Below are 25,668 nucleotides of genomic sequence, written 5' to 3'. Positions count from 1 at the left end.
AGTTCCAGAGGGTCAGCTGAGCAACTCTGAGAAGCCAACCTCAGGGTCTTCTGCGTCCAGCCCAGCCTGACTCCTCGCTGAGGCCTGAGGTTATGCTATCACATCCTGGCCTTCTCTCAGTGAATGTTGAGTGAGCATCACTATGAAATACAAAAGAGAAAAGCAAGCCTAACAGCTTGGGTCCTTAAAAAAATTCATAGCCAGGCACCAGTGGCTCACACTGTAATCAATCCTAGCTACTGAGAAGGCTGAGCTCTAAGGATCATGGTTCAAAACCAGCACAAGCAGAAAAGCCTGTGGGACTTTTATCTCCAGCTAACTACCCAAATGTCAGAAATGGAGCTGAAGCTCAAGGGGTAGAGCATTAGCCTTGAGAAAAAAGCTAAGTGAGGATGCAAAGCTCTGAGTTCAAATCCCAGTACTGGGGCACATGTGTGTATACCTGTGCATGTGTGCATGCATGCACACACACACACACATCTATGTAAACAAAACATCCTTTTTTTGATTTTCAGTTTCTCATTTTCCTGTGCCCTCTTTGGTTAGTCAGTGTTGACAACCACGTGTCACCTGTATTTCTGCTCCCCCAAATTGTCTGTGCCTTGAGTACTTAGAGAACCCTGTGTCTTAGGCCCAGCTCTGGACTGGCCCTTTGCAACCACACCTGTCCAGTAGTTTCTGTAGAATGGGCCAAATAATGTTGACATCAACTTTACGTGGTAAATTCCCTTAAAGGGGAATTGTCTTTTCCAAGAAAGGTGGTTATTATCGTGGAAAAAGTAACCATTCTGGAAAGGGGACAAGAAAGACAGTGGGAATATCTTCCTATAAAAGCTGCTGCCCTTGTTCATCCTGAGAGCCGCTCTCAAAAGTTATTTCTTTCTCTTCCCTTTGTCCTTCCTTTCGTCCCCTGGCTTTTAAGCTGTGCCTTTTTTCGCCTCTTTTGCTTTCTTGGGAGCCTTAGGTTTTTTGGGTTTCTCCTCTTGGCCTGGGAAGCTTCTTCTTTGAAGACACATATCAACAAAAGCGAAAAATGCAGCCAGACCCATAAGGACCTAGAAAACAGAAGGGTTCTTATTACTTTGCCTTTTCATTCCAAAAGGGGCACACTTCCTTCCGGCTCTATGATTAGTCAGTAGATGCTGTGAAAAGCATCCCCTCAAACTGGCAGGCTCCAGGGCCTCCTTCATTCCCCGCCCCGCTCATCTCCGCATCCTCCATTCCCCCTCCTCCAGCATCATGGGTCTCTTTAAGGCTCAAGCCTCAAATTACAAGAAGGAAGCAGTCAACCTGGGGTGGGCTCCCTGGAGACGTGCTTTTATTTTTGGTCGGTTGTGGGGCTTGAATTCTGGGCCTGGGTGCTGTTCATCAGCTCTTCAGCTCAAAGCTAGCACTTGAGCCATAGTGCCACGTTCAGTTTTCTGAATGGTTTATTGGAGATAAGAGTTTCACAGACTTTCCTGCCCAGGCTGGCTTTGAACTGCAATCCTTAGATCTCAGCCTCCTGAGTAGCTAGGATTACAGGCGTGAGCCACTGGCACCTGGCCTAACCTGCTTTTTTTTTTTAAGTGGCATCTCTACAGAGAACATTTACCAACTTCACTTTTTTTTCAGTTTTGCTTGGAGTTCCAGATTTTTGTAAAAAGTGGCACTTGGATTAAACAGAAGAAGAAACATCCCCTTCCCAAAAAAAAAACCCTTGCAAAAACAAAAAACAAACAAACAAAAAAAAACCAGAGCTCTTAGTTCTTCCAAAGAGGTGAATTCAGAAGAATCCATAGTCTGGAATAGTCTTACCATAGCAATAAAGTAGTTTACTGGCATGGCGGTACGACTTTCCAAAGCAAAGTATATGCCTCCCACAAGGAACAAACAACAGAACAGGTCATTGAGGAAGTCCTGAGAAATGAAAGCAAGGATGAGCTAGTCCTAGCTAGAGTGCTCCATCAGCCCCTCAAACAGCCATTTCGTCCAGAGAAACCATCATACATACATACATACATACACACACGTCTGTAAATATTCATTGGCCCACATGGGCATGCCAGTGGCCCTCACTAGTAAATCTTCTTTGAAGATCCAAAGCTCTCCAGGCTGGAGCCTGAAAGAGCCAAGATGTCATTCCTAACATCAAAAGATCACACATCTGTTCATTTAAATAAATACACAACCATTCAACCTTTTTATTTTTTTTTTTGGTCATTCGTGGGGCTTGAACTCTGGGTTTGGGCACTGTCCCTGAACTCTTTGACTCAAGGCTAGCCCCTCTACCCTTTTAAGCCACAGCACCACTTCTGGTTTTCTGGTGGTTCAGTGGAAGTAAGAGTCTCACAGACTTTCCTTGTCTGGGCTGGCTTTGAACTGTGATCCTTGGATCTAAGCCTAAACAATAGCTAGGGCTACAGGCATGAGCCACCATTGCCTGGCTCCTGATGTCCCTTTTGAATACCTTCCCACATCTACTTTGAGCTCAGCTCCTGTCTGGAGTCCTGGAGGTGGCATTGCTGGCAGGAGGTAATCTTTGGGTCTGTAGCAGGTCCCTGTTTACCCCAGCTCTTGCCTTATTTCCTGGACCCCCTACCTTCTTTGCAAGGCGGTGTTTTTCAACTTTTTTTCTCCAGTCCTTGGGACCTCATGCTTGTCTTTTCCCACTACTTCTTTCCCTGGCAGCACTGGGAAAATGAACAGCCAGACTTCTCAGAGTTGGCCAAATAATGGCCATGACAAGCCAGCTTCCTCTGCTCTTATATAGCGAGCACAGCGTGGGACACATTCCCTCTTCAGAAAGACGGCCAGCATTGGCCTACAGTGTTTGGTCACCCCGTTCCCCTCTTGGTTCCCATGATGCCATTTTTCTCTGAGTTGTCCTTTCAAGGGCCTAGTCTTTTCTCTTTTGCTTTCTGAGTTTGGATATGCTTCAAACTTTCCAAAAATGATAGAATAGCATCCCTCTCCAGGTTTCCAACCACTGAAATTTAACAGATGTTAAGGACTTCAGATCTCAAGTGAAACTTTCTGGAATGAACTCGTCTTACTTCACTATCCCTTTTCCTGTCCCTCTGTCTCAGTCTCCTTTTTGGGCCTTCCCACAGGCCACATGGTAGAAGTTGAGATATACTTTTCCCAAGGGTGTAATTTTCTACATTTTATATGTGTATATAATATGTAGAAATGTATACTTCTCTGGGTTTCAAAAATTTAAATGCAAAACAGCATACCTTCTAACACTCGCTTTATGGGGGGAGGGGATCCCGATTGTGGAACTTGAACTCAAGAGCCTCACACTCACATTTAACCTTTATACCTCTGGCTGGTACTCTACCCCTTGGATCATGCTTAATCATTCCAGCTTTTTGCTACTTAATTGGAGATAAAACTCTTGGAATGGTTAGCGTGGTTAACTTTGGAACTTAATTTTCAGACTTCTAAAGAGCTAGCGTCAGAGGTGTGAGCCACCAGTGCACTGCCTATGGACTTATTTAATTTTGTTTTTTTAATGTGTCCTTTTGTAAAGTTCTAATTTTAATCCCTCTGTTTCTGTCTCTGGTCCCTTGTCCCATTTCTACGAACCCCTTCCATCCAGTTATAATACTATCTGTCATATACCAAGTTGCTGGATGACTGTAGGTCTGAGTTCTTTTTTTTTTTCTATTTCTGGAGGCTACATGTTCATAAATAAGGTACCAGCACATTAGCTTTCTAGTGAGAGCTTTCTCCCTGGCTGGAGACAACTACCTTTCAGTCTTTATATGGCCTTTCTTTGGTGTGTGTGTGTGTGTGTGTGTGTGTGTGTGTGAGAGAGAGAGAGAGAGAGAGAGAGAGAGAGAGAGAGAGAGAGAGAGAGAGAGAGAGAGAATGTAATTTTAAGATGCAAGCCCTATTAGTACAATTTATTGTAGGGCCATTAAAAAAAAGAAAGTGGAGCTGTGGCTCAAGTGTATAGTGCCAGTCTTGAGCACGCGCACACACACACACACACACAACCCCCCACAAAAAGAAACAACCTCCCTCAAAAAAAACCCTTAAGGGACAGAGCCCAAGCTCTGAGTTTGAGCTGTAATACCAGCATAAAAAAAAAAGAAAAAGAAGGAAAGAAAGAAAGAATGAAAACCAGGTGCCATGGCTCATGTCTGCAATCCTAACTCCTCAGGAGGCTGAGATATGAGGATCATGGTTTGAAGCCAGCTTGGGCAGCAAAGTCAGTGAAACTCTTGTCTCAAATTAATCACCAGGAGTGGTTCAAAGTGGTAGAGTGCTAACCTTGAGCAAAAAAGCTCAGGGTCAGCGCTGAAGCCCTGAGTTCAAGCAAGCAAGCAAGAAAAAGAAAATTAAGGCAGATGTGGTGGCTCATCTCTCTAATTCTGTTTGCCTGGATGGTCTTCGAGATTGGGAGGATCTTAGTTTGAGGCTAGCTAGAGCCAGAAAAGGTTCTGAATTCCCATCTCAACCAATAAAAGGTAGGCTTGGTGATACACACCTGTCATCCCAGCTATGAGACAACAGTAATACAACCGTAATCCAAATCTGCCAAATTTAAACTGAAGACTCTGCACAAAACTATAAGGGGCATGGAGCTGGGTGCTGGTGGCAATTTTCTTCTTTGAATTCTGGAATGATCTCCCCAAATCCATGTGTGACTGGCAGATGGAGAAGAGCAATCCTTACATCCTTCTTCTCTGAGAGCAAGGTCCCAGGCCCTCTTCCTTCCAGTAAGAGTTTCCACTCTAACACAAGACACACTCAACTAAGTGAGGAGAGCATTTTCTGCCTAGCTGTCCCAGTCCCCACCCCGCTCCCCACAGCAGATCCTGAGCACAAAAGCATTAGAGGTGAGTTTCTGTCTGTTCATTTTCTAAGTGCCAAGCCATGTTCGTGGTGAGCAGCCCAGAGCTCCCCTCCCGACCCCTCCCTCACTTACAGAAATAGGCCAAATGATGAAGGACAGGTATCTGTTAATGGCACAGATGTAGAGGATGAGAAAGAAGACAGCGATGAACAGTTCCATATAGAGGATCAGCGTCAAAATGGGGTGTGCGGTGGTCGTGGCGAATATCTTTATACTAGCTATCAGGCAGATCTGCACAGAAACATGCTCCTGAGTCCCTGGAACCCTCTCCCCACCCCCCAACCTGGTCTTAGAACACCCGCTCAGGGAGAGAGCTCTAACTTACCAAACCCAGGAGCTTGACTATGCCATGCCCGTTGATCCAGAATGGTCTATTGCTTTCTTTGACTTCGTTCTGGTGGTACGCAACTCCCTTCTTTGTTTCATCCCAAATCTCCTTTGAGCGGGAGCCAAAAGTCTTGGGTGGCTGCGACTTAGCATCCATGGCTGGTTGGAATTTTCAGCTTTGTACAGCCTGGCTGACCGTGAGACTGGGCTTATGATTTCGGTCTCTTCTGTTGTCCCTGGACAGGCCCCGCCCAGGAACAAAGCCTAGTGTCTACCGATCGGCTCAGGGGCCACGCTCAGATAACTGCCAGGCTCAGCGCATGCCAACGCCTCTCCCCGCTCCGCGCGCGCCCGCCTCGCCTCCAGAATGCGCTCGGGACTGGTTTGCCCACAGCGACCAGATCCGAAGCCTCCTTCGCGCCCCGCCTCCGGGCAGAGGTTTCCTGCTGGTTCTAGCCGGGTCTAGCCAGGTGGCTTCGGTTTGAATCTGCCACGGGCTGGCTAGGCAGCGTCCTGGGTTGGGGTCCCCCCCACCATAGCTGGTGCGCGCAGCCCCGCCGAGAAGCCCAATGCGACTTGTGGAGAGCAGGCAACACGCGGAAGCAGAAGTGTTCCCAACTAAGCAGCCCTGATTTTATATGGTCACACGGGAGGCCGGAATGGGTGACAGGGAGAGCTCAGTGGTGCGTGGGTTACAAGCGCTGGGGGGGCCATAGGGGGCCGGGGAGACCCGCCCTGCTTCAGTTCATCTTGAGCAAGGTCTTTGAGCTTGCCTTTGTCTGAGGCTCTTTCATCCGCCTCATCCTCCTGATGACCCCCAACGCGTCCAAGCAACACAGGATGGCCGCTATGAGACACAGGTTCTGTCAGACGCAGGGGCATGCGCGGGAAAGAAAGGCTGGGTTATGTCAGGCGGGATCTGGGCCTGCGCACACAATGTCTCCTGTGCAGCTCTGACCTTCCATTACCATCCTGGGTGCTGCAGGCCTGTTCCGCCTTTTCCAGAGAAAGGAATTTGGGAAATGGGTGGTTGGGGCTGGGGGAGGTTTTGGAGGCTCCTGGCAGTGGTGATGGTGGTGGTGGTGGTGAAGGGCTCTTGGGCTGTATTAGAGGAGGATGGGAGGGCCAAAGGATGCTGGAAACGTCAGCCTCGATCTCTCTCTCTTTATGGGTGCTTAATTCCTAACTATCTTTTCCTAAGTAGTTCTTGCCTCGGCTAATATGTGAGCTCTCCAAGCTGGAAGGGGCTCTGTGCCCAAGCACTGAGCTTGGCTTGGCATAGTCCAGGAGAACTGACAAACATTCACCCATTATAGGATTAATTCCCAAAACTTCAACTCTGCCCGAGTGCTGGTGGCTCATTACCTGTAATCCTAGCTACTCGGGAGGCTGAGATCTGAAGATTGTGATTCAAAGCCAGCCTGGGCAGGAAAGTCTGTGACTCTTTATCTCCAATTAACTGCCCAAAAAATGCTGAAAATGGAACTGTGGCTCAAGTGGTAGGGCACTGGCATTGAGCAAAAGGCTCAATGAGAGCGCCCAGGCCCTGAGTTCTAGCTCCAGGCTGACACAAAAAGAAGCAAAACTCTTCAATTCGTTTTTTTTTTTTTTTCTGATGAATTTCTGTCAGCATTGTTTAACTTTTTGAACCAAAGTTCCATCTTTCCACTCCTCTCATCTTCCAAGCACTCAATCTGCCTGTTATTCTGTTCTTCCATGTGAGATAGGGTTGAATCTCAGCCCCTGATTCAGGACAGGTATTAAACCTCAATTTCTACATCAGTAAAACCAGAGACAGTGCACTCTCTTTTCTCTCTCCGGGGGTCTGAACTCAGGGGCTTCTGGTTGTTAGTCAGGTGCTTTACTTTAGACATGTCTCCAACCCTTTTATGAATTTTGGTTAGTTTCCAGGTAATGTCTCACATTTTGCCTGGGTTAACCTCAGGTTGTAATCTTCCACCTACAGCCTCTTATTAGTTGGTAATCACAGGCTTGTATTACCACATCTGGCTTATTGAGATATGGGTGCTATGGGTTTTCCCTAAACTTTTGTCCTAGCTAGACTCAACTCTTCCAATCTCCACCTCCCAAATAGTGGGTATAACAGGCATGAGCCACCATGCCCAGCCCTTCACTGTCTTTAAAATACCACCTTTTAGTCCGGAAATGTCAAAATCCTATTTGTAGGCATAAAATAGCTTGCTGCAATATATATTTTTTTTTTTGGTCGGTTGTGGGACTTGAACTCTGGGCCTGGGCACTGTCCCTCAGCTCTTCAGCTCAAGGCTAGCGCACTACCACTTGAGCGCCACAGTGCCACTTCTGGTTTCCTAGTGGTTAATTGGAGATAAGAGTCTCACAGACTTTGCTGCCCAGGCTGGCTTTGAACTGCGATCCTCAGATCTCAGCTTCCTGGTTGGCTAGAATTACATGTGTGAGCCACTGGTGCCTGGTTTTGCCGCAATATTTTAAATATAGTGTATACCATTCTCAAAAGAGGTTACATGGACTCCTGTTTGTTTGCCTTTTTTTTTTTTTTGTACTTCAGAGAATACATATTAGGGTTGTGACTTTTCATGAGCTTAAAGTCTTTGTGGCTTCATATCATTTGACATCACTACAAAAACAAGGGGAAGAAGGGAGTGGGGATTTTATTTTGTTAGTGATGTAATGATGGTCTGCAGTTTCCTTTGTTAGAGTCTTGATCTGAGATGGTGTTACTAAGGTCTATACTTACCCCTCCAACATAGAACAAATGCCTCCTTCCCTTCTCTTGAATTGTCATCATGGCAACCACTAAAAGGAATATAGTTGAAATGAAACTGTTCATAACATCCTGTAACACAAGAGTTGAAAATGGTAAGGTTTGCATGGAAATGTAATATTGGTATCATATTTTAATTTTCCAGGTTATTAAGGATGGATACCTTTTAAACACTTTCCTTCTTGGCACTGGAGGGGCACAGTTTCTACATTTTTCCAGAGATATGAGTTTTTTGATTTTAAGGTCTTGGAATGTATTGTCTATAAAAATAGCCTTACTTTCATTTTTAAAAATTTGACTTTTCCTCTGCTTTTTTTTTTTTTTAATAAAAGGGCACAAGAAGACATTGAATGGTCTAAAGACCCAGCTAAAGGATTTATTTTTCTATGTGGTACTGGGGTTTGAATTAAAGGCTTCACACTTGCTAGGCAGGTGTTTCTCTATGTGAACCAAACCTCGAACACCTTTTTGCATTTGTGTGTGTGTTTTGTGGGTGAGTGGGTATGTGTGCCAGTACAGGAGCTTGAACTCAATGCCTTGTTGCTCTCCCTTAGCTGTTTTGTTTTGTTTTCTGTTTTGGCCAGTCCTGGGGCTTGAACTCAGGGCCTGGGCACTGTCCCTGAGCAACTCTACCACTTGAGCCACAGTACCATTTCTGACTTCATCTGTGTATGTGGTGCTGAGGATTTGAACCCAGGGCTTTGTGCATGCTGGGCAAGCACTCTATCACTGAGCCACATTCCCAGCCCCAGCCCTTAGTTTTTTTGCACAAGGTTGGCACTTTACCACTTCCATTTCTGGTTTTTTGGTAGTTAACTGAAGATGAGAGTCTCTTGGACTTTCCTGTCTGGGTTGGTTTTGAACAGTGATCCTTAGATCTCAGCCTCCTGAGTTGCTAGGATTGCTGGCGTGAGCCACTGAGGCCCAGCTCACATTTGTTTTAATGTAAAACTTCCTTCGAGGGAAGGAAGTAAAATTTTAGATTGGCACCTTACAGATTTAATTCTATTCTTAGATTCTGAGTTCACATCCCCCAAGAAACACACATCCATCTGAAAAGCAGGCCTGATTTTTCAGGAGTGGATTTTTCTGCTGTTAACTTTTGATGTTTTCTGAGACAACCAGAATTGGGTCTGCCCTACTAACTGCAGGTGTTCTTCCTGTTTAGGTCAGCAAGTGAGGAGTCCTAGCATGGAGTGTGACATGCCTCTTGAAAAGGCTGTAATGTCTTATGTTTTGGTACATGGTAGAAAATACTGGCATGGGCACGTGGAGCAGGGTTGGTGCGGATCAGAGTTGAGCTCTGCAGGCTCAGAGAGAGGTATGCTTATAGCAGCTTTGTGAGAAACTTCAGACCTTACTTAGGATTGTGTAAAACTAGATAATCAGATGTGAATGAAGCCAGGGGACAGGGGCCACTTGAACCACAGCTCCACTTCTGGTTTTGGGGGGTTAATTGGAAATAAGAGTGGACTTTTCTGTCCAGAATTGACTTCAAACCAGGATCCTCAGATCTCAGCCTCCTGAGTAATTAGGATTATAGGTGTGAACCATTCTTGAATACACATAAAAGGGAAGACGCTTACAATCGATTAGGGTTCTCCCAAAAGATTTCCTACAACTCTGTTATGTCAGTGTTTGCATTTAGGAAGATGTCTGTCATTGTCAGAGTGCTATTTGAAAAGTAAAAAGCCTGAACTGTTTGACGACCACTGGCTGAGAAAATGTGTTCACTCATTGAGTATGAGGATTCAAGTTTTTACCAGAAGATGTTAAAAAGTAGCCTGTGATAATGACACAATGAGTTGGGCTTCATATTGAGCCTAGAACAGGTGTGTGTGTGTGTGTGTGTGTGTGTCTGTGTGTCTGTGTGTCTGTGTGTCTGTGCATGTATGTTGGCTTTGCTGTAGACAAAGAGGTTCAAGTGACCTTTCCTGACACTGGGCTCTCCCCTAGAACTGGGGTAGCTCTCCATCATAGCTCTGTTGTGTCCTTATCTAGAGAGAAACTCTGGTGAATTATAAAAATGAACACTTACAAGTAAAGGCCAGTTTAAACAGATGAGCAAGTGTTGAAGAGTTACCAGATATACTAAAATAAAGAAAATGACGATGAACACTTCCTGAACTGTGATTGCTATAAATGCTTGGTGGGCCTGGCCAATGATGAAACAAACAACCGCTCCCACCACAAGTACCTGCAACAGAAGAAACAGGGTTTAATGCACATGGATATTTGAAAAATAAATGCTGATGCTGATGGCTTATTCTTGTAATCCTGGCTACTTACAAGGTTGAGATTTTGACTTGAGATCGGTCTAAGTTTTAAAAAAATGTTTGAGAGAACTCTCCTTAACCCATAGCTGGATGACACCTGTTATCCTAGCCATGTGGGAGTCTAAGATTGAGAGTACCAAGATTCCAAGCCAGCTTGGGCAGAAAAGCCCACAAGACTCCATCTCAATGGAAGAGGCTGGTCGGTTGGTACACACCTGCCATTTCAGCTCTAATGGGAATTCTAAAATAGGAAGACCATAGTCCAGGTACATACCAGTCCAAATATATGCCTGGACAAGAAGATAGACTCATCTCAAAACTAAACAGCATGCAATAGGGCAAGAGGTGGGACTCAGTGGAAGAGAGCCTGCTGAGCAAACATGAGGCCGTGAGTTCAAACCCAGTATTGCCAAAACATAAGAAAATGAGTAAATAAATAAGTTGTCAAGCCAGGCACTGGTGACTCATGCCTGTAATCCTAGCTATTCAGGAAGCTGAGACTTGGGGATTGTGGTTTGAAGTCAGACTGGGCAGAAAAGTCTAAGACTCTTAAGTCCAATTAATTACCAAAAAGCTAAGGAACAGCACCTATGCCTGGAGTTCAAGCCCCAAAATTGATATCAAAAAGAAACAGTCAAAATGTAAATTTGCTTATATGATATAATTGCCCATTTTATTTTGCACCTAGAGTTTAATTTTAAAATTTATGATTTTAAGCAGGTAAATAATATATGCAAGTGATAAAATGTTGCACAATATAGAAATGTTAAAAAAAAATTCTGTGTTTTTCTTTTCCCCTAGTTTGTCTCCTGGGAGGAAATTGCTATTAATAGTTTCTTTTTCTTTTTATTGGTCATGGGGCTTCAACTCTGGGCCTGGGTTCTGTCTCTGAGCTCTTCAGCTCAAGGTGAGTACTCTACCACTTGAGCCACAACACCACTTCCATTTTTCTGGTGGTTAATTGGAGTTAAGAGTCTCACAGATTTTCCTTCCTGGGCTGGCTTTGAACTGTGATCCTCCAATCTCAGTCTCTTGAGTAGCTAAGATTACAGGTGTGAGCCACCAGTGCCCAGCTAACAGTTTATTTTTCTAGAAAGAAGTCTGTACACATACACAGCACAGATACATTGGGGTACAGCCTCTGTTTTCTTTCTGCCCTAACAGCGGCTGATTATCTTAACACCATTTATTGGGAAATGCCAATGTTTTCCTGCCTTCTAACTAAAATCCAGCCACTATTGTATACTACATTCTTTGATGTATTTGGAGAGATGATTCTTTCTTATTGAATTGTCAGTTCCTTCTCTAGTGCCTTTATTTTTGTGCCTGGGGCTTGAACTCTGGGCCTAGGCACTGTCCCTTAGCTTTCTTGCTCAATCTGGTGCCATAACTCCACTTCCAGCTTTTTGCTGTTGAACTGAAGACAGGAATCGCATAGAATTTCCTGCCTAGGCTGGCTTTGAAGTTCTATAGGAAATAATTTCATTTATTTATGAACTCAGTAGTTTAAATTGTCTTCTTCCTAGTTGTTTACTTCCGATATTTTAGATTTACAATCACATCAGTTGAAAGAAATGATATATTTTTACATTTTTTTATTTTATTTATTTTGAGGTAGACTCTTCCTATTTTGCAGAGGCTGGCCTTGAATTCAAGATCTTCCTATCTCAGCCTCTTGACTGCTGGGATTACAGGTACATGCTACTTAGCCTGGCTTCTATTTCCTAGTTGTGATGATTTGGGATTCTACAAAAGCTACTGAATAATAAGTTTTGTGGGCATCTTTCTTTTCCCTCATTTTCATGGGAATACTTCTGATGTTTATTTAAAGATGATAAGGACTTTTAGTTTGAGAGGTTAATTTCTCTCTCTCTTTTTTTTGGTGGTTGGAGGGTGGTTCTGGAGCTTGAACTTTGGTCCTAGGTGCTGTCCCTGAGCTCAGCTTTTGTGCCCAAAGCTAGCTCTGTACCACTTGAGCCACAGCTCCATTTCTGGTTTTCTGATGGTTAATTGGAGATAAGAGTCTCATAGGCTTTCCTGCCTGGCCTGGCTTTGAACCTCAATCCTCAGATGTCAGCCTCCTGAGTAACTAGGATTAAGGGCCAGAGCCACTAGCCTGTATATAAATTATGAAATATCTATATATTCCCCTCTTCTTCCTCTTTTTGGTATGAACTATATACTGAATTTTATCACTTTTTTAAGCTCCATTAGATCTTACCTCATAATTTTCCTCCTTTTATAATATGGTCATTATTTTAATAGAGTCCTAATGCTAACTCATTCTTATTTCCTCCTGGTGATATTATTAAAAAACATATTGGTAAAATTTTCTGATGTTAATTTTTTTCCATACTAGGGATCTGACTCAGGATCTCAGCCATGCTAAGCACCTGCTCTACCACTGAGCTCCATTTCTAGTAAGTGTGTTTGGTACAAGTAAGATATAGATTTGGCCAGGCATCAGTGGCTCACGCCTGTAATTCTAGCTACTCAGGAGGCTGAGATCTGAGGATCTCGATTCAAAGCCAGCCTGGCATGAGTGTGTGACTCTTTTCTCCAATAAACCACCAGAACACCAGAAGTGGTGCTGTGGCTCAAGTGGTAGAGTGCTTGCTTGAGCTGAAGAGCTGAGGGACAGTGCCCAGGCCCAGAGTTCAAACCCCACCACCAACTGAATTTTATCAGGGCTGTGTGTGTGTGTGTGTGTGTGTGTGTGTGTGTGTGTGTGCATGTTTTGGTTTTGAGGTTGAACTCAGGGCCTGAGTACTGTCCCTGCATGCTTTTTTTGCTCAAGGCTAGTACTCTACCACTTGAGCCACAGCTTCACTTCTGGCTTTTTCTTTTTTTTGTGTGTGTGTGGGGGGGTGAGTTAATTGGAGATAAGACTCATGGACTTTTCTGCCTGGACGTGTTTTGAACTCTGATCCTCACATTTCAGTCTCCTGAGATTATGGGTGTAAGCCACTGGCACCTGGCATGATCAGGTTTTGATACCAGTGTTTGACTGACTTTATAAAAAAACAAATTCAAAAATGTTTTTCCTTATGTTCTCTGAAAAAAAAATTGAGTAGTGTCAGGTTTGAATAGTAGTATCATGAAGGTTTGAATTTTTAAGCTGTGAGAAACTCTGGGCCAGATTCACTTTTGAAAAATACTCCATGCCTATTGTTCATCTTTCTTCTATGCTTATATATTGATATGCTCAGATCTGTTGCTATTCTACGATCAGTTTTGGTCATGTATATTTTCCTAGAGAGTCGGCTGTTATTCGGACTGAGATCTTTGCCCTGTTGCCTGTGTCTGTCATTATATCCCATTCTGTTTTTTAACTTCAAACATGTCCTCTCTCCCCTTTTCCCCTGTATTATATTGGCCAGTAATGTATCAATTCAAGAGCAGAAGAAGAGCCTGACAGGCAATCAGGGGAAAGGCCCCCTCCCAGAGGATGTGCATCCTTCACCATGGCCTCGAGCAGTCAAGTATGCAGGCCCCTAGACACCAATTACCATTGCCTTGCATCAATCATCACGGCCCATTGCCCCTGGAACACTTGCGCATGCCCCAGAGGTGTGCAGGGGAGCAGGCATCCTGTCAGAGGCTAAAGAATGCACGGAGAGCTCTTGCAGGCTGCCCAGAGCCTCTGAGTTGATCTGGAGATGGATAGGCAGGCTGTCCAATGATTTTAAGAGTCATATAGTTCTCTCCTAGAGACATCTTATTAACCCTTGTACCCCAGAAGGTGCCCACCCTTGGGATCTCTGGTCTAGCAGGAGTTCTGCTTATCTTTTTCTTCAGTAAGTCTCTGCCATTTTACTTCTCCCCTCTGTGTCCATGGACCCGTTATTTGAGATGATAAAGATGAGAGATCTCATCTAGGGGCTATAGTTTTTCAGTTTCAATTAGGCTTTTCAACTTTATTTTCCTGTATGGCATTACTTGGTCCTCAACTCAGAGCCTCATGCTTGCTAGGCAGATGCTCTGCCACTTGAGTCATACCTCCAAGCCCCCTTAATAAATGTCTTTGAAATGGCAGCTCTTGTATTGATCAAGCCCACCCTTTGTTTTTAAATTTACACATTTCTGCTACAAGTATCATTGATTCCCTAATTTCCTAGAAGAGGAAAACTTGAGAAATATAAGAGAGAGATATTTGCCAATCACCAGTGGCTCATGCTTGTAATCTAGCTACTCAGGAGGCTGAGATCTGAGGATCATAGTTAAAAGCCAGCGGGGGCAGAAAAGTTCATGAGGCTCTTGTCTCCAACTCCCAGCAAAAAGCCAGAAGTGGAATTGTGGCTCTTAAGTGGTAGAGTGCCAGTGTGAGCCAGAGGCTCTGAGTTCAAGTCCCAGTACTGTCATGCACATGCACGTACACACACACACACACACACACACACACACACACACACACACACACACACACACACACACACCTGGGAAAAAGGGAGGGCAAGTAATGGAGGCAGAAGAACCGTGAGTGAGTCATAGAATTATTTCCCTAGCTGGACCTCTGGACCGCAGTCGTTGAGGCCAGGCGACCCTCCACCCGCCCAGCCACCATCCTCACCATCCTCAAAATCTTCAGGATTCCATGGAGAGAGAATAAAAACGCCTTGCAGCTGTCAGTGTATTTTTCCGGAACCTTGGTGCGATGCATAGCCCGATTCATGGCGGCTTCCTCCTCTGCTGTTTCCTGGGGCTTCCTGGGTAGGGACTCCCTAAATTCTTCATGCTCTGGCTTCAAAGAATGAATGGACTGCGGGGAGTGCCGGGAGGGCGCCTCGGGCCGGCTGTGCAGCGAGGGCGCACTGTGGATGGAGCTCCCCGAGCGCTGAGAGTCCGCAGGAGCCGATGTGGCAGGGAACGCAGGGGGCTCCAATGGGTCCAAGTATCCGGAATTCATGGTGGGGCCGGGGGTCAGGGGGCCTGGCGTGGGCAGGCTGGCTCTGTGACTTCCAGCTGGCGCCCAGGCGGTGGCTCTCGCCTGGGAAGGGGAACTAGCGCCGCGCCCCAACGGCTGCTGGCCACCCATCCCGCGTGCGCCCTGGTTCTGGACGACCCCCCCCCACCCCCCCCCCCCGCCCAGGACAGGACCACGTTCCCGACCCCCTTCGTCCCCCTTCCCCTGCTCGCCCGCTCCACCGGGGGAGCTCAAAATCCCTGCATCCCCACTCGGGCTGAGGAAGCAGTTCTGAGTCACTGAGGGCTGTCTTGGGTGTTTCTACCCCGCCACAGGCTCGGGGAGCAGATTCCTGCCCCCCCTTTTTCCCCCTCCCCACCCAGCTCTGTGCTCAGTGTCCCCCCATTCCCAAGCTCCAAGGAAGTTTGTGCCCAGGGTTCGCAGATCTCTGCCTCCAGCTCCCACGCTGAGATTCAAATGAGAATGGCAGAAAATGTAGGGAAGAATAAAGAAATTATATTTAATCCTTAGCACCAACTAAAAAGGAATATAAAAAAAATCACAAAGCGTTGTTTTGGTCAAATGTTCATGTCTTTTTCTGATAAGGACCACCAGGATTAAATAGAAGTTTCCGGTAAATGAGGGCACTGTCGGCCAGACAGCACACCACCGTCAGAAGACCAAACACCTACAAAGGAAGACACACTGGTCACCGGCTTCTGTCATTCATGCAGTTTAAAGTGGTCTACCCACCCGATTGCTACCTGCTGGGGTCCTGACACCCTACGTTAAAATGGGAAGAGACTTTGCAGGTCCTGGCCAAGTTTCCCCAAACCTGCCTACACAAAAGGAAAGGCAGGAAAAACACTGAAGTGGTATGGGCTCTGAAATACTTTGTCTCTCATTGGTATTGGGCTTGAACTTTGGGCTTCAGCACTCTACCATTTGAGCCACAGCCTTTTGGTAGTTAGCTTGAGATCAGCCTCTTGTAGACTTTCTTGCTCAGGCTGGCTTTGAACTGTAATCCTTAGATCTCAGCTTCCTGAATAGCAAGGATTACAGGCTAGAGTTGTGAATATATTCTGAATATATTCTTTTACGGCCGACTGACCATATTTGGTTATCAACATTTCTCTTCCTAGTGTTTAACTGTTTGATTTCCCTATTGCCAATCAGGTGATAGGGCCAAAGCTAGCGTCAGCTGGGTGTGATGGTACACGCTTTGTACTGTAATGTCTGGGTATTGCAAAACAAAACAAAACAGAGCCAACAGCAGCTCCAGATGAAATCATGGAGACTACAGCTGTGGTCAAAGCTCTGGAGAACAGGAGTGACAAAATGATCCAAAGCAAACTTCAAAGGTCTTAGGACAATAAAATTGGGGTAAGAGGAACAAGCTATATTTATATTCAGGGCCTTTAGGAATTCTGATGGTTGAGCGCTGATAGGAGCTAGGTTGGAGAATGGCATTCCTGGCATGCCATTCAGTTTGACAGAGTACCACTACACAGTGCTGGACGCTGTAGGCAGCTCTGTTGGCCTGGGCTGTGCGGTCAGAGCAGCCATCAATCTACAAGGCAATGTGTGTTGGAGGCAGGCAAGTGGGGGAGATGGACTCCTATTGTTCCAGCTTCAGTGAGCTTTCAACATGTCTGTCTTCCTGGCTCCCAATCCGCCCTTTCTACCCACTCTGAAGCCATCTCCTCCTGGGTTCTGACTGATCCTTCTAGGTCTTTGGCATTTCTGCCCATTGCTAATTCTGTTTCTGGGAGCTTTGCCCCTCCTCCGCCTTGTGTTGTCGGCTGTGGGCCAACTCTGGGCCTGGGCACTGTCCCTTAGCTCTTTAGCTCAAGGCTAGCACTCTACCACTTGAGCTACAGTGCCACTTCCGGCTTTCTGGTGGTTTATTGGCGATAAGTGTCTCATGGACTTTCCTTCCTGGGCTAGCTTTGAACTGCGATCCTCAGATCCTCCTGAGGAGCTAGGATTATAGGTGTGAGCCCTTGGTACCCAGCAGCTTTCCCCTTTTCTTCTTCTTATTTTTGGCAACATATTAATTCCACTGACAGAGAGAGGTAGTGGGACAAAGACAGTTCTGCAAAGGGCAGAATTGTCAGTTACACATCTATAACTCCTGTTAGGCTCTAAGCAACTTGAGGACAGACAGGGCTCATGCCTTATCTCAGGATTCTCTGAAATGAATATGGGAGTCACAGCCAAGTGATGGAAGACTTTCCAAAAAAAAGAGCAAAATTGGGCTGGGAAGTTGGCTCAGTGGTAGAGCGCTTGCCTTGCATGCATGAGGCCCTGGGTTCGATTCCTCAGCACCACATAAGCAGAAAGAAAAAAGCCGGAAGTGGTGCTGTGGCTCAAGTGGTAGAGCACTGGACTTGAGCTAAAGAGCCTGAGGGACAGCGTCCAGGCCCACAGAGTTCAGGTCCCATGACTGGACCCCCCCCCCCAAAAAAAAGAGCAAAATTGATTTTACTAATCCATCTCAGTAGCTCAATATATCGAAAATATTGTCGCTTAGTATGTCATTTGGGATAATAAAGTTAATAATGAGGTGGTTTTACGTTCTTTTGTGGGGAAAGGGAGACAGCAAATTTTTAGGATTCAATGTGTATTTTATACTGAAAGCTTATTTCAATGTAGACTAACCACACCTTACATTTCAAATACTCAGTAGCCACATATGACTGGTGTTTATTCCTATCAGATAGCATAACTCTACTTTCCCAGACTTAATTTGAACGAAAAGTTCTATGGCCCTTCTTTCTTCATAGCAGACAAGAATAAGATTTTTAAAAACAAGTGGAACAAAAATGGAAAAAGAAAAACAACAGCTGGGTGCCAGTGGCTCACGCCTGTAATCCTAGCTACTCAGGAGCATGAGATCTCAGGATCACAGTTTTAAGACAGCCTGGGCAGGAAGGTCTGTGAGACTTTTATTGCTAATTAATCAGCAAAAAGCTGGAAGTGGAGCTGTGGGACTCAAGTGGTATAGGGCCAGCCTTGAGTTTTCTGAAAAACTAAAGGACAGTGCCCTGGCCTTGAGTTCAAGCCTCAGTACAGGAATACAACAACAAAAACTCCAAAACAACAACAACAACAACAACAACAAAAGAAACAGAAACAAAACAAAACAAAACAAAAATAAAAAAAAACAGGAGGTTGTCGGGTGCCGGTGGCTCACCTCTGTAATCCTAGCTACTCAGGAGGCTGAGATCTGAGGATCACAGTTCAAAGCTAGCCTGGGCAGGAAAGTCTGGGAGACTCTTATTTGGCACTGTGGCTTAAGTGGTAGAGAGCTTGCCTTGAGCTGAAGAGCACAGGGACAGTGCTCAAGCCCAGAGTTCAAGCCCCATAACCGACAAAAACAAAACAGTAGGAGGTGATAGGAAATGTTTTATTTCAATCCTTCACATCAGAACCTAAAAAAGGCAAACAATTCTGAACTGCAGAAGAATCAGGTTTGAGGAAGTTGATGGTGCTTCTTTTCTAGAACTCTCCTGAACAATCCTCTAGTTACCACGCTTCCTATTACACTCCCTTACTGTAAGGACATCTCTTAGATTCCACCTGAAGAACTACTAGATGGTTTGTCTCACCTAAATAAGGAATCCTCAAGTTCTAGTATGAAATCATGTCCTTTCCGGTTAATTAGGGCATGAATTCATTCAAACAAAACATTCAGCTGAGCCGGGCACCAGTGGCTAAGCCTGTAATCCTAGCTACTCAGGAGGCTGAGATCTGAGGATCGAGGTTCAAAGCCAGCCCGGGCAGGAAAGTCCATGAAACTCTTATCGCCAATAAACCACTTAAAAACCGGAAGTGGTGCTGTGGCTCAAGCAGTAGAGTGCTCGCCTTGAGCTGAAGAGCTGAGGGACAGCACTCAGGCCCAGAGTTCAAGCCCCACGACCAACCCCCCCCAAAAAAAATCAGCTGGTCATACTTTATTCTGATACCCCTCCCCCTCCCCCCTCCCTACCACCCCCACCGCCCAGTGAAGAATAGAGGAAGGTTTTCTGCACTTGTATCTGTGTTTCAAATAAGTTGCATTCTGAGCAAACCCAAAGAAAGAAACTAGGAAGATTTTGACTTACTCCTCCAAGGATGGTCAAGGTTGTAGTTTCTGGCAGCAGAGCCAACACAGATATGATGACCATGAACAAAGTTGTTACCAATGAGTTGATAATATCCTAGAAACACAGAAGAGGAAGGTCAGCTTTACACAAAGGCTGCCCGCTTTCCAAGGGCTGGGCATGGAACTCAGTGATACAGCACACAGCGCTATCACAGCGTGTGCAAGACTTTTTTTTTTTTTTTTTTGGGGTCCGGTCGTGGGGCCTAAACTCTGGGCCTGGGCGCTGTCCCTCAGCTCTTCAGCTCAAGGCTAGCACTCTACCACTTGAGCCACAGTACCACTTCCGGCTTTTTTCTTTTTACTTATGTGATGCCGAGGAATCGAACCCAGGGCTTCAGGCATGCAAGGCAAGCGCTCCACCACTGAGCCACCTTCCCAGCCCCTGTGCAAGACTTTTGATTTCTAGCAAGAAGAAGAAGGAGACAGAGATGGATGGGAAGAAGGAAGGAGGAGAAGGGGAGGAAGTGGAGGAAATAAGATGAACAAGCCAACAGGCCATGTTTAAAAAATCCCAAAATTAAGTGTTAGTTTTCTCAAGACTTTGAAAGTTCTATTTTCTTTTTCTTTTTCTTTTTTTTGATTTCAGTCCTGGGTCTTGAACTCTGGGCCTGGGCATCGTCTCTGAGCTCTTCAGCTCAAGGCTAGTGCTCTTCCATTTGAGCCACAGCACCACTTCTGGTTTTCTGGTGGTTAACTGGAGATCAGAGTCTCATGGACTTTCCTGCCTGGGCTGGCTTTGAACCGAGATTCTCAGATCTTAGCCTCCTGAGTAGCTAGGATTACAGGCGTGAGCCATGGGCGCCTGGTTGTAGCTGGAGGGAGAAACTCATGTGCTTAGGAAAAAAAGCAATGTGTTATAGAGAAGGTTTAGGGTCCAATGGGTACTCTGGGAAGTCAGAATGCTTCTTTTTAGTAATGTAACAGAAAATATGAGGTAGTCTGCATTGCATGTCAAACAACTTTAAAATGCAATTAATAAAACAAAATACTATGCCCTTAAAAGGAAAAAAATAGTAATTTCAGGATAAACCTCTGCCAGTTGTTATTTTTTATTAATGAATTATTATTTTGGTGGTATTGGAGTTTGAATGCAGGGCTTTGCATTTGAAAGTCTTTTTTTTTTTTTTTGGCGGTAGTGGGGCTTGAACTCTGGGCTTGGGCGCTGTCCTTGTGTTCTTCAGCTCAAGGTGAGCGCTCTACCGCTTGAGCCACAGCACCACTTCCGGTTTTCTAGTGGTTTATTGGAGATAAGAGTCTCATGAACTTTTCTGCCCTGCCTGGGCTGGCTTTGAACCGTGATCCTCAGATCTTAGCCTCCTGAGTAGCTAGGATTACAGGCATGAGCCACTGGCGCCTGGCATGGGGCTTTGCATTTGATACACAGGTGCTCTACTGCAAGCCACACTTTGACTTTAGTCTCTTTTCTGCACTGGCTGAGGTAAGGCCTGGCTTCCTGCCTGGGTGTGCACCTGAACTACAATCCTCCTATTTTACACTTCTTGCCATAGCTGGGATGACAAGTGCACATGACCATGCCCAGCTTCTTTCATTGAGGTGGGTTCTCAAAAGATTTCTCTGCCTGGGTTGTCCTGCAATAATGACCCTCCTTATCTCACTCTCCCATGTGGCTAGAATGACAAGCAAAAGCCACTACACCCAGCTCACAAGCTTTTTTTAAAATTCCAGACTGGCCTCAAACCACAATCCACCTTCTCTCAGTCTCCCAAGTAGTTAGGATTACAGGCATAAGCCACCAGTGTCCCATCTCAGCCTGATTATTTCTAATTATCTAGTTCATTCATTTAATATTTTCTCCAAATGAAGCAATTTTCACTCTGAACTGTGGTTTTATGAGGTGCAATTGACATTTTTATTTCATGTCATCTATGTTTGCAGATAAATAGGCAAAAAGGAATTAAAGCTAGAAGACTAAACTTCTAACTTCTGAAATGTTAGAAAAGCAGTTATTAAAAAGGAAGTAGAGGGCTGGGAAGGTGGCTCAGTGGTAGAGTGCTTGCCTTCCATGCATGAGGCCCTGGGTTTGATTTCTCAGTACCACATAAGCAGAAAAAGCCGGAAGTGGGACTGTGGCTCAAATGGTAGAGCGAAAGAGCTGACCGATAGTGCTTAGGCCCAGACTTCAGGCCCCATGACTGACACACACAAAATAAATAGGAAGTAGAGTGGGGCACTGGTGTCTCATGCCCATAATCCCAGCTACTCAGGAAGCTGAGATCTGAGGATCACAGTTTGAAGCCAGCCTGGGCAGAAAAGTCAGTGAGAATCTTATTTCCATTTAACCACCAAAAAGCTAGACGTGGAACTATGGTTCAACTGGTAGAGTGTGCTAGCCTTGAACCAAAAAGTCAAGGACAGTGCCCAGGCCCTGAGTTCAAGGACTCGCAGCAAAAAAACCAAAACAGAGCATATTAGTAGAGAGTACAGTTTGTAAGCCAATCAGAGACCACCTAAAAGATTTAAGGAAACCAAAAAATAGAGTTTATTACAATGGCTCAGCAGGAAAAAGTAATTTAATCTTAAGGATGAAACAGAATACTTACAAGCAAAGGCCAGAATAACCAATTCATCAACTGATCAAGTCTGAATATATATAAAATTATGAAAAAGGAAACAACAGTGACTTCAAATCCAGTGACCACGATATATGGTTCAGGGGCCTTTGCGATGATAAAGAAAGCCATCGATGTCACAGTTACTCCCTGGAGGGAAGGAAAAATGTGATTTATTCAATGACTACTAAATACAAGCTTAAGTGTGTCAATGATCATTATTTATTTGTCTAGTTATTTATTTTGTGGCATTGGAGATTGAATCCAGGGCCTTGTGCATGCTAAGTAAGTATTGTACTGAGCAACACAATGCCCAGACAAAAACAATCACTCCTAAAGCAACTAAATTGGTGTCCCATCTGCACACACATATAAGAAAACATGATTAAACAGATGGATCCTGACTTCTCTTTAGAGAACAAGGTATGTGTTTTAAGTGACACTATTCCCATGTCTGGTCTCTTTCTTTTTTTGGGGGGTCCGGTTGTGGGGCCTGAACTCTGGGCCTGGGTGCTGTCCCTCAGATCTTCAGCTCAAGGCTAACGCTCTACCACTTGAGCCACAGTGCCACTTCCTGCTTTTTTTTTCCTTTTTGCTTATGTGGTGCTGAGGAATCGAACCCAGGGCCTCAGGCATGCAAGGCAAGCGCTCTACCACTAAGCCACCTTCCCAGCCCCCCATGTCTGGTCTCTTGACCCCTCTCCCCCCCTTTTTCTTTTGCCAGTACTGGGGCTTGAACTCAGGGACTTCATATCTTGCTTGGCTTTTTTTGTTTAAGGCTAGCTTTTGTTTAAGGCTCTACCACTTAAGCCATATTTCCACTTCAAGCTTTTTGCTGGTTAACTGGAGATAAGAACCTCATAGACTTTCCTGCCAACGCTGGCTTTGAAACCCTTAGATCTCAGCCTCCTGAATAGTAGGATTACAGATGTGAACCACTAGCACCTGGCAGGAGTCATTTTGACTCTTCTTGTCTGCTTCATCAGTAAATCTGGTTAGTGTTCCTTCCAAATTACAAGTTGAATATCGCTCTACTATGAAATTCTGGAATGTTCCAAAAATCTAAAGTGGTTTTTTTTTTTTTTTTGAACTCTGGGCCTGGGCACTGTTCCTGAGCTTCTTTTGTTCAGGTCTCTACCACTTGAGCCACAGTGCCACTTCTGGATTTTTCTGAGGAGATAAGAATCTCACATTTTTTCTTCCCTAGGCTGACTTTGAACCATGATTCTCAGATCTCAGCCTCCTGAGGAGGCTAGGATTATAGGCATTAGCCCCCAGCACCTGGACAAAATCTAAAGTTTTCTAAATGCTGAAATGACACTATAAAACTCCACACCTGACCTCGATTTGAGCACAAACTGTCATGCGCGCACAGAATTATTAAGAACACTGACACTATTACTTTTCAGCTATGTGTTCAAGGTATTTATAAAACAATGCTATAAAGGAATTTTGTGTCTAGATTTGGGTCTTATAACTGAGAAATCTCATTAGTTATATGCAAATGTTATAAAAATCTAAAATACTTATCTCAAGCTTTTTGGATAAGGGGTTTTCAACCCATATATCCCAAATGTAACCACTTATCACTTGCTATGCTACTAGTAGCCACTAGGTGGCTGTTCCCAGTCACAATCATCTCTTGCTAAGAGTCCTGCTAAAGCTCTAACTGGATTGAGTCTAACTTTGTTCTAATCTCCTGTCCCTCAGCACTGATCTACTTACTGATAACATAACCTCAGGTATACATTTTTCTTCTTCTTCCGGTGTGAGTCAGATTATAAAATCCTACACTGCTTTATCTCCACTGTGCCTCTTGTTCCTCTTTCCTAGTTCTGCTTCTAAGCTTCTAGGCTTATTCATTCCCTCCTCACTACATTACTGTTTTCCTCTGCTGTAAACACACTTACTCCAGATTCTCATTGCTCACACCACATCCCACTCAGCCCCCTCTGTTCAGTTCAGATACTACCTTCACTGGACTCATCCTGATCACCTATTCCTGCCACAGGCAGTCTTCCCCTCCAACTCTCTCCTCCTTTATCCTCTCTTACCTGGCCTTCTGGAATACTTCATATTTATTGTTTCACCCCTCCCCTTCCCTCCCAATACGCAAACTCCACCAGGGAACTGCTGCATTGTTCACTGGTATCTCTCTTGAGCCTGGAATAGACCTAAGAATTGACAGGCACTTACTAAATATTTCTGAATAAATGAAACTGTTCAATTTTTTTTTTTTTTTTGCCATTCACTGTAGAAGTGGGCTGGCATTTGCCTCCAGGCCTTTTGTTCAGGAAAATTTAAAACTCATTTTTTTCTCCAACTTTGTTCCTAACTCTTCTTTATGTTACTTGGACATATGTCCTTGTAACATTATCTACTTCAACTTCCTCTTTCACAAGTCAACTCTTCCAAACACAAAACAGACTTATTTTTTTCCTTCCTTTTGAGTTTTCTTCAGTTATTTTAAACTATGTTAGTTTCTACCTCTCTAACTAGACTAGCTTTTGCCTCCTCCCCACTCCCCCACCAATAATGGCACACTTTCTCCTAACCTCTGTTCAGAACTGACTGCACTGATGCTGGTAAGTGTGAACCGTTAAAAATAGACAGTTCTCCTTTTTTGTGTGCTTGTTCTGGGCTGTACCAGCCTTGAACTCCATCATATCAAATGTTCCACTTAAAAGTTTTCTTTGTTGCTTTATTTGTCCCTGCCTCATGGTATAACCCCTGTTTTCACTGTATTTGATGTTGGTATAATTTGGGGAGGGGAAGGAAAAAACAAATTGTTTAAATAGGGATACAGGAGGACCCATTGGAACAATGAGATGTACAAGACGCTATGTCGAAAAACAAACTTTACAACTTTGGGAGGGGTGGGAAGGGGAAACAAAGGAGGAGGCAACAATGCTTGGTAAGAAATGCACCCATTACCTTGGTCATGTAATTGTAACCACTCTGTACAGTATTTTCACAATAAAAAAATTAAGAAAAAAATAAAGTATGGGACCACAGCATCATCACAGATCCTGCGAGCTTTCTTTCTTATCTAGTTGGCTTATCTGATGCCTGAGGGCAGCTTGCCTTCGTTGCCTGGGAGATAACCTGGACACCGTATTTGTGGGTCCCAGAGAAAGCCGTTCAGAGTGCGTCTGATGAGTAGTACCCCCCAAACTCTCTGAAGGGGGGACGGTGCCCAATGGCTTATCTTCATTCTCCCATCCCTGGGGTGGCTGTGGAGGGCAGGTGGGACCCCTCGGAAGCCGTGGATAAAAAACCCAGGTTGACAGCACTAGAGATCTTGGGCTCTGCCCGGCCCTGGGTCCCAGCCCTGACTCTTACCAGCCGCAGCAACTTTACGTGGCCTTTCACGCTGAAGCAGAAGGGGCGGTACCTTCCCTTCACCCGGCTGGTCTCCGTCGTGCCCATCATCAGCCGTGCTCCTCCACACTAGGCTGCGGGTTCGAGACTCGTGCGGAGATCGCAACCGTCAGGGCCACGCCCAGCAGCTGCTCTAAGTTTCAGGGTCTTAGACGCGCGCTCGCTGGGGGGCGCATGCGCTGCCGGGCGCTCGGTGTGTTCCACCCCTGCGCACGCGCCCCGCCGTCTCTGGCAGGCAGGGCGGGGCCCTGTTGCAAGTTTGGCTGCGGTGGAGCGCCCCAGCCGCACGCAGCCTTCGGTATTAGTGATTGCTCAGAAGCTCTGAGGTTGGGAAATGGTGGCAGGTTTGGGGGAGGGGATGGCGATAGGTTAGGGAGGGAGGTGCAGGGAAAGTTGGCCCACACCTTGGATATCTCATACCTGCTTAGGATTTCCCTGAGTCTCCCGTCTGCTG

General features: G+C 45.2%; 3 protein-coding genes across 5 annotated transcripts; all 3 read right to left on the bottom strand.

The window, feature by feature from the left end:
• Positions 1-711: 711 nt before the first annotated feature.
• Positions 712-5,506, bottom strand: LOC138807088 (CKLF-like MARVEL transmembrane domain-containing protein 2A). 2 transcript variants are annotated; one of them, XM_069992672.1, is made up of 4 exons: positions 5,172-5,501; positions 4,919-5,077; positions 1,798-1,899; positions 712-1,055 (listed from the first exon to the last, which is right to left on the bottom strand). In XM_069992672.1, the coding sequence occupies exons 1-4, from the start codon at positions 5,328-5,330 to the stop codon at positions 918-920; spliced, it is 558 nt and encodes a 185-aa protein (XP_069848773.1). In that variant the 5' UTR covers positions 5,331-5,501; the 3' UTR covers positions 712-917. The 2 variants fall into 2 exon arrangements, with proteins under 2 accessions (XP_069848773.1, XP_069848774.1); XM_069992673.1 differs by lacking the exon at positions 1,798-1,899 and having other exon boundaries at positions 5,172-5,506.
• A 276-nt stretch (positions 5,507-5,782) lies between these two features.
• LOC138806957 (uncharacterized) lies at positions 5,783-15,248 on the bottom strand. 2 transcript variants are annotated; one of them, XM_069992459.1, is made up of 4 exons: positions 14,784-15,248; positions 9,976-10,134; positions 7,911-8,009; positions 5,783-6,036 (listed from the first exon to the last, which is right to left on the bottom strand). In XM_069992459.1, the coding sequence occupies exons 1-4, from the start codon at positions 15,246-15,248 to the stop codon at positions 5,914-5,916; spliced, it is 846 nt and encodes a 281-aa protein (XP_069848560.1). In that variant the 3' UTR covers positions 5,783-5,913. The 2 variants fall into 2 exon arrangements, with proteins under 2 accessions (XP_069848560.1, XP_069848561.1); XM_069992460.1 differs by lacking the exon at positions 5,783-6,036 and adding an exon at positions 6,045-6,169.
• Positions 15,249-15,612: 364 nt separating this feature from the next.
• LOC138806958 (chemokine-like factor) lies at positions 15,613-25,385 on the bottom strand. The gene is made up of 4 exons (XM_069992462.1): positions 25,176-25,385; positions 21,825-21,983; positions 19,223-19,318; positions 15,613-15,804 (listed from the first exon to the last, which is right to left on the bottom strand). Exons 1-4 carry the CDS (start codon positions 25,263-25,265, stop codon positions 15,703-15,705), a joined length of 447 nt encoding a protein of 148 aa, XP_069848563.1. The 5' UTR covers positions 25,266-25,385; the 3' UTR covers positions 15,613-15,702.
• Between the last annotated feature and the right edge of the window lie 283 nt (positions 25,386-25,668).

Source organism: Dipodomys merriami, unplaced genomic scaffold, assembly GCF_024711535.1.
Source record: "Dipodomys merriami isolate MVZ:Mamm:240054 unplaced genomic scaffold, mDipMer1.0.p SCAF_41, whole genome shotgun sequence".
Classification (NCBI taxonomy): Eukaryota; Metazoa; Chordata; class Mammalia; order Rodentia; family Heteromyidae; genus Dipodomys; species Dipodomys merriami.
The sequence above is the reverse complement of the archived record's forward strand: the minus strand, read 5'-3'. Positions and strand labels throughout refer to the sequence as shown.

Coding starts and splice junctions, on each gene's coding strand:
- LOC138807088 (XM_069992672.1), bottom strand. CDS start 5,330: ATGGATGCTAAGTCGCAGCCACCCAAGACTTTTGGCTCCCGCTCAAAG. Junction 5,078..5,171: donor TAGTCAAGCTCCTGGGTTTG/GTAAGTTAGAGC, acceptor GTTTCTGTGCAG/ATCTGCCTGATAGCTAGTAT. Junction 1,900..4,918: donor TCATCATTTGGCCTATTTCT/GTAAGTGAGGGA, acceptor TTCATTTCTCAG/GACTTCCTCAATGACCTGTT.
- LOC138806957 (XM_069992459.1), bottom strand. CDS start 15,248: ATGGGTGGCCAGCAGCCGTTGGGGCGCGGCGCTAGTTCCCCTTCCCAG. Junction 10,135..14,783: donor TCCTGAAGATTTTGAGGATG/GTGAGGATGGTG, acceptor CTTCTGTTGCAG/GTACTTGTGGTGGGAGCGGT. Junction 8,010..9,975: donor GTTTAAACTGGCCTTTACTT/GTAAGTGTTCAT, acceptor CTTGTGTTACAG/GATGTTATGAACAGTTTCAT.
- LOC138806958 (XM_069992462.1), bottom strand. CDS start 25,265: ATGATGGGCACGACGGAGACCAGCCGGGTGAAGGGAAGGTACCGCCCC. Junction 21,984..25,175: donor ACGTAAAGTTGCTGCGGCTG/GTAAGAGTCAGG, acceptor CCTTCCCTCCAG/GGAGTAACTGTGACATCGAT. Junction 19,319..21,824: donor GGTTATTCTGGCCTTTGCTT/GTAAGTATTCTG, acceptor CTGTGTTTCTAG/GATATTATCAACTCATTGGT.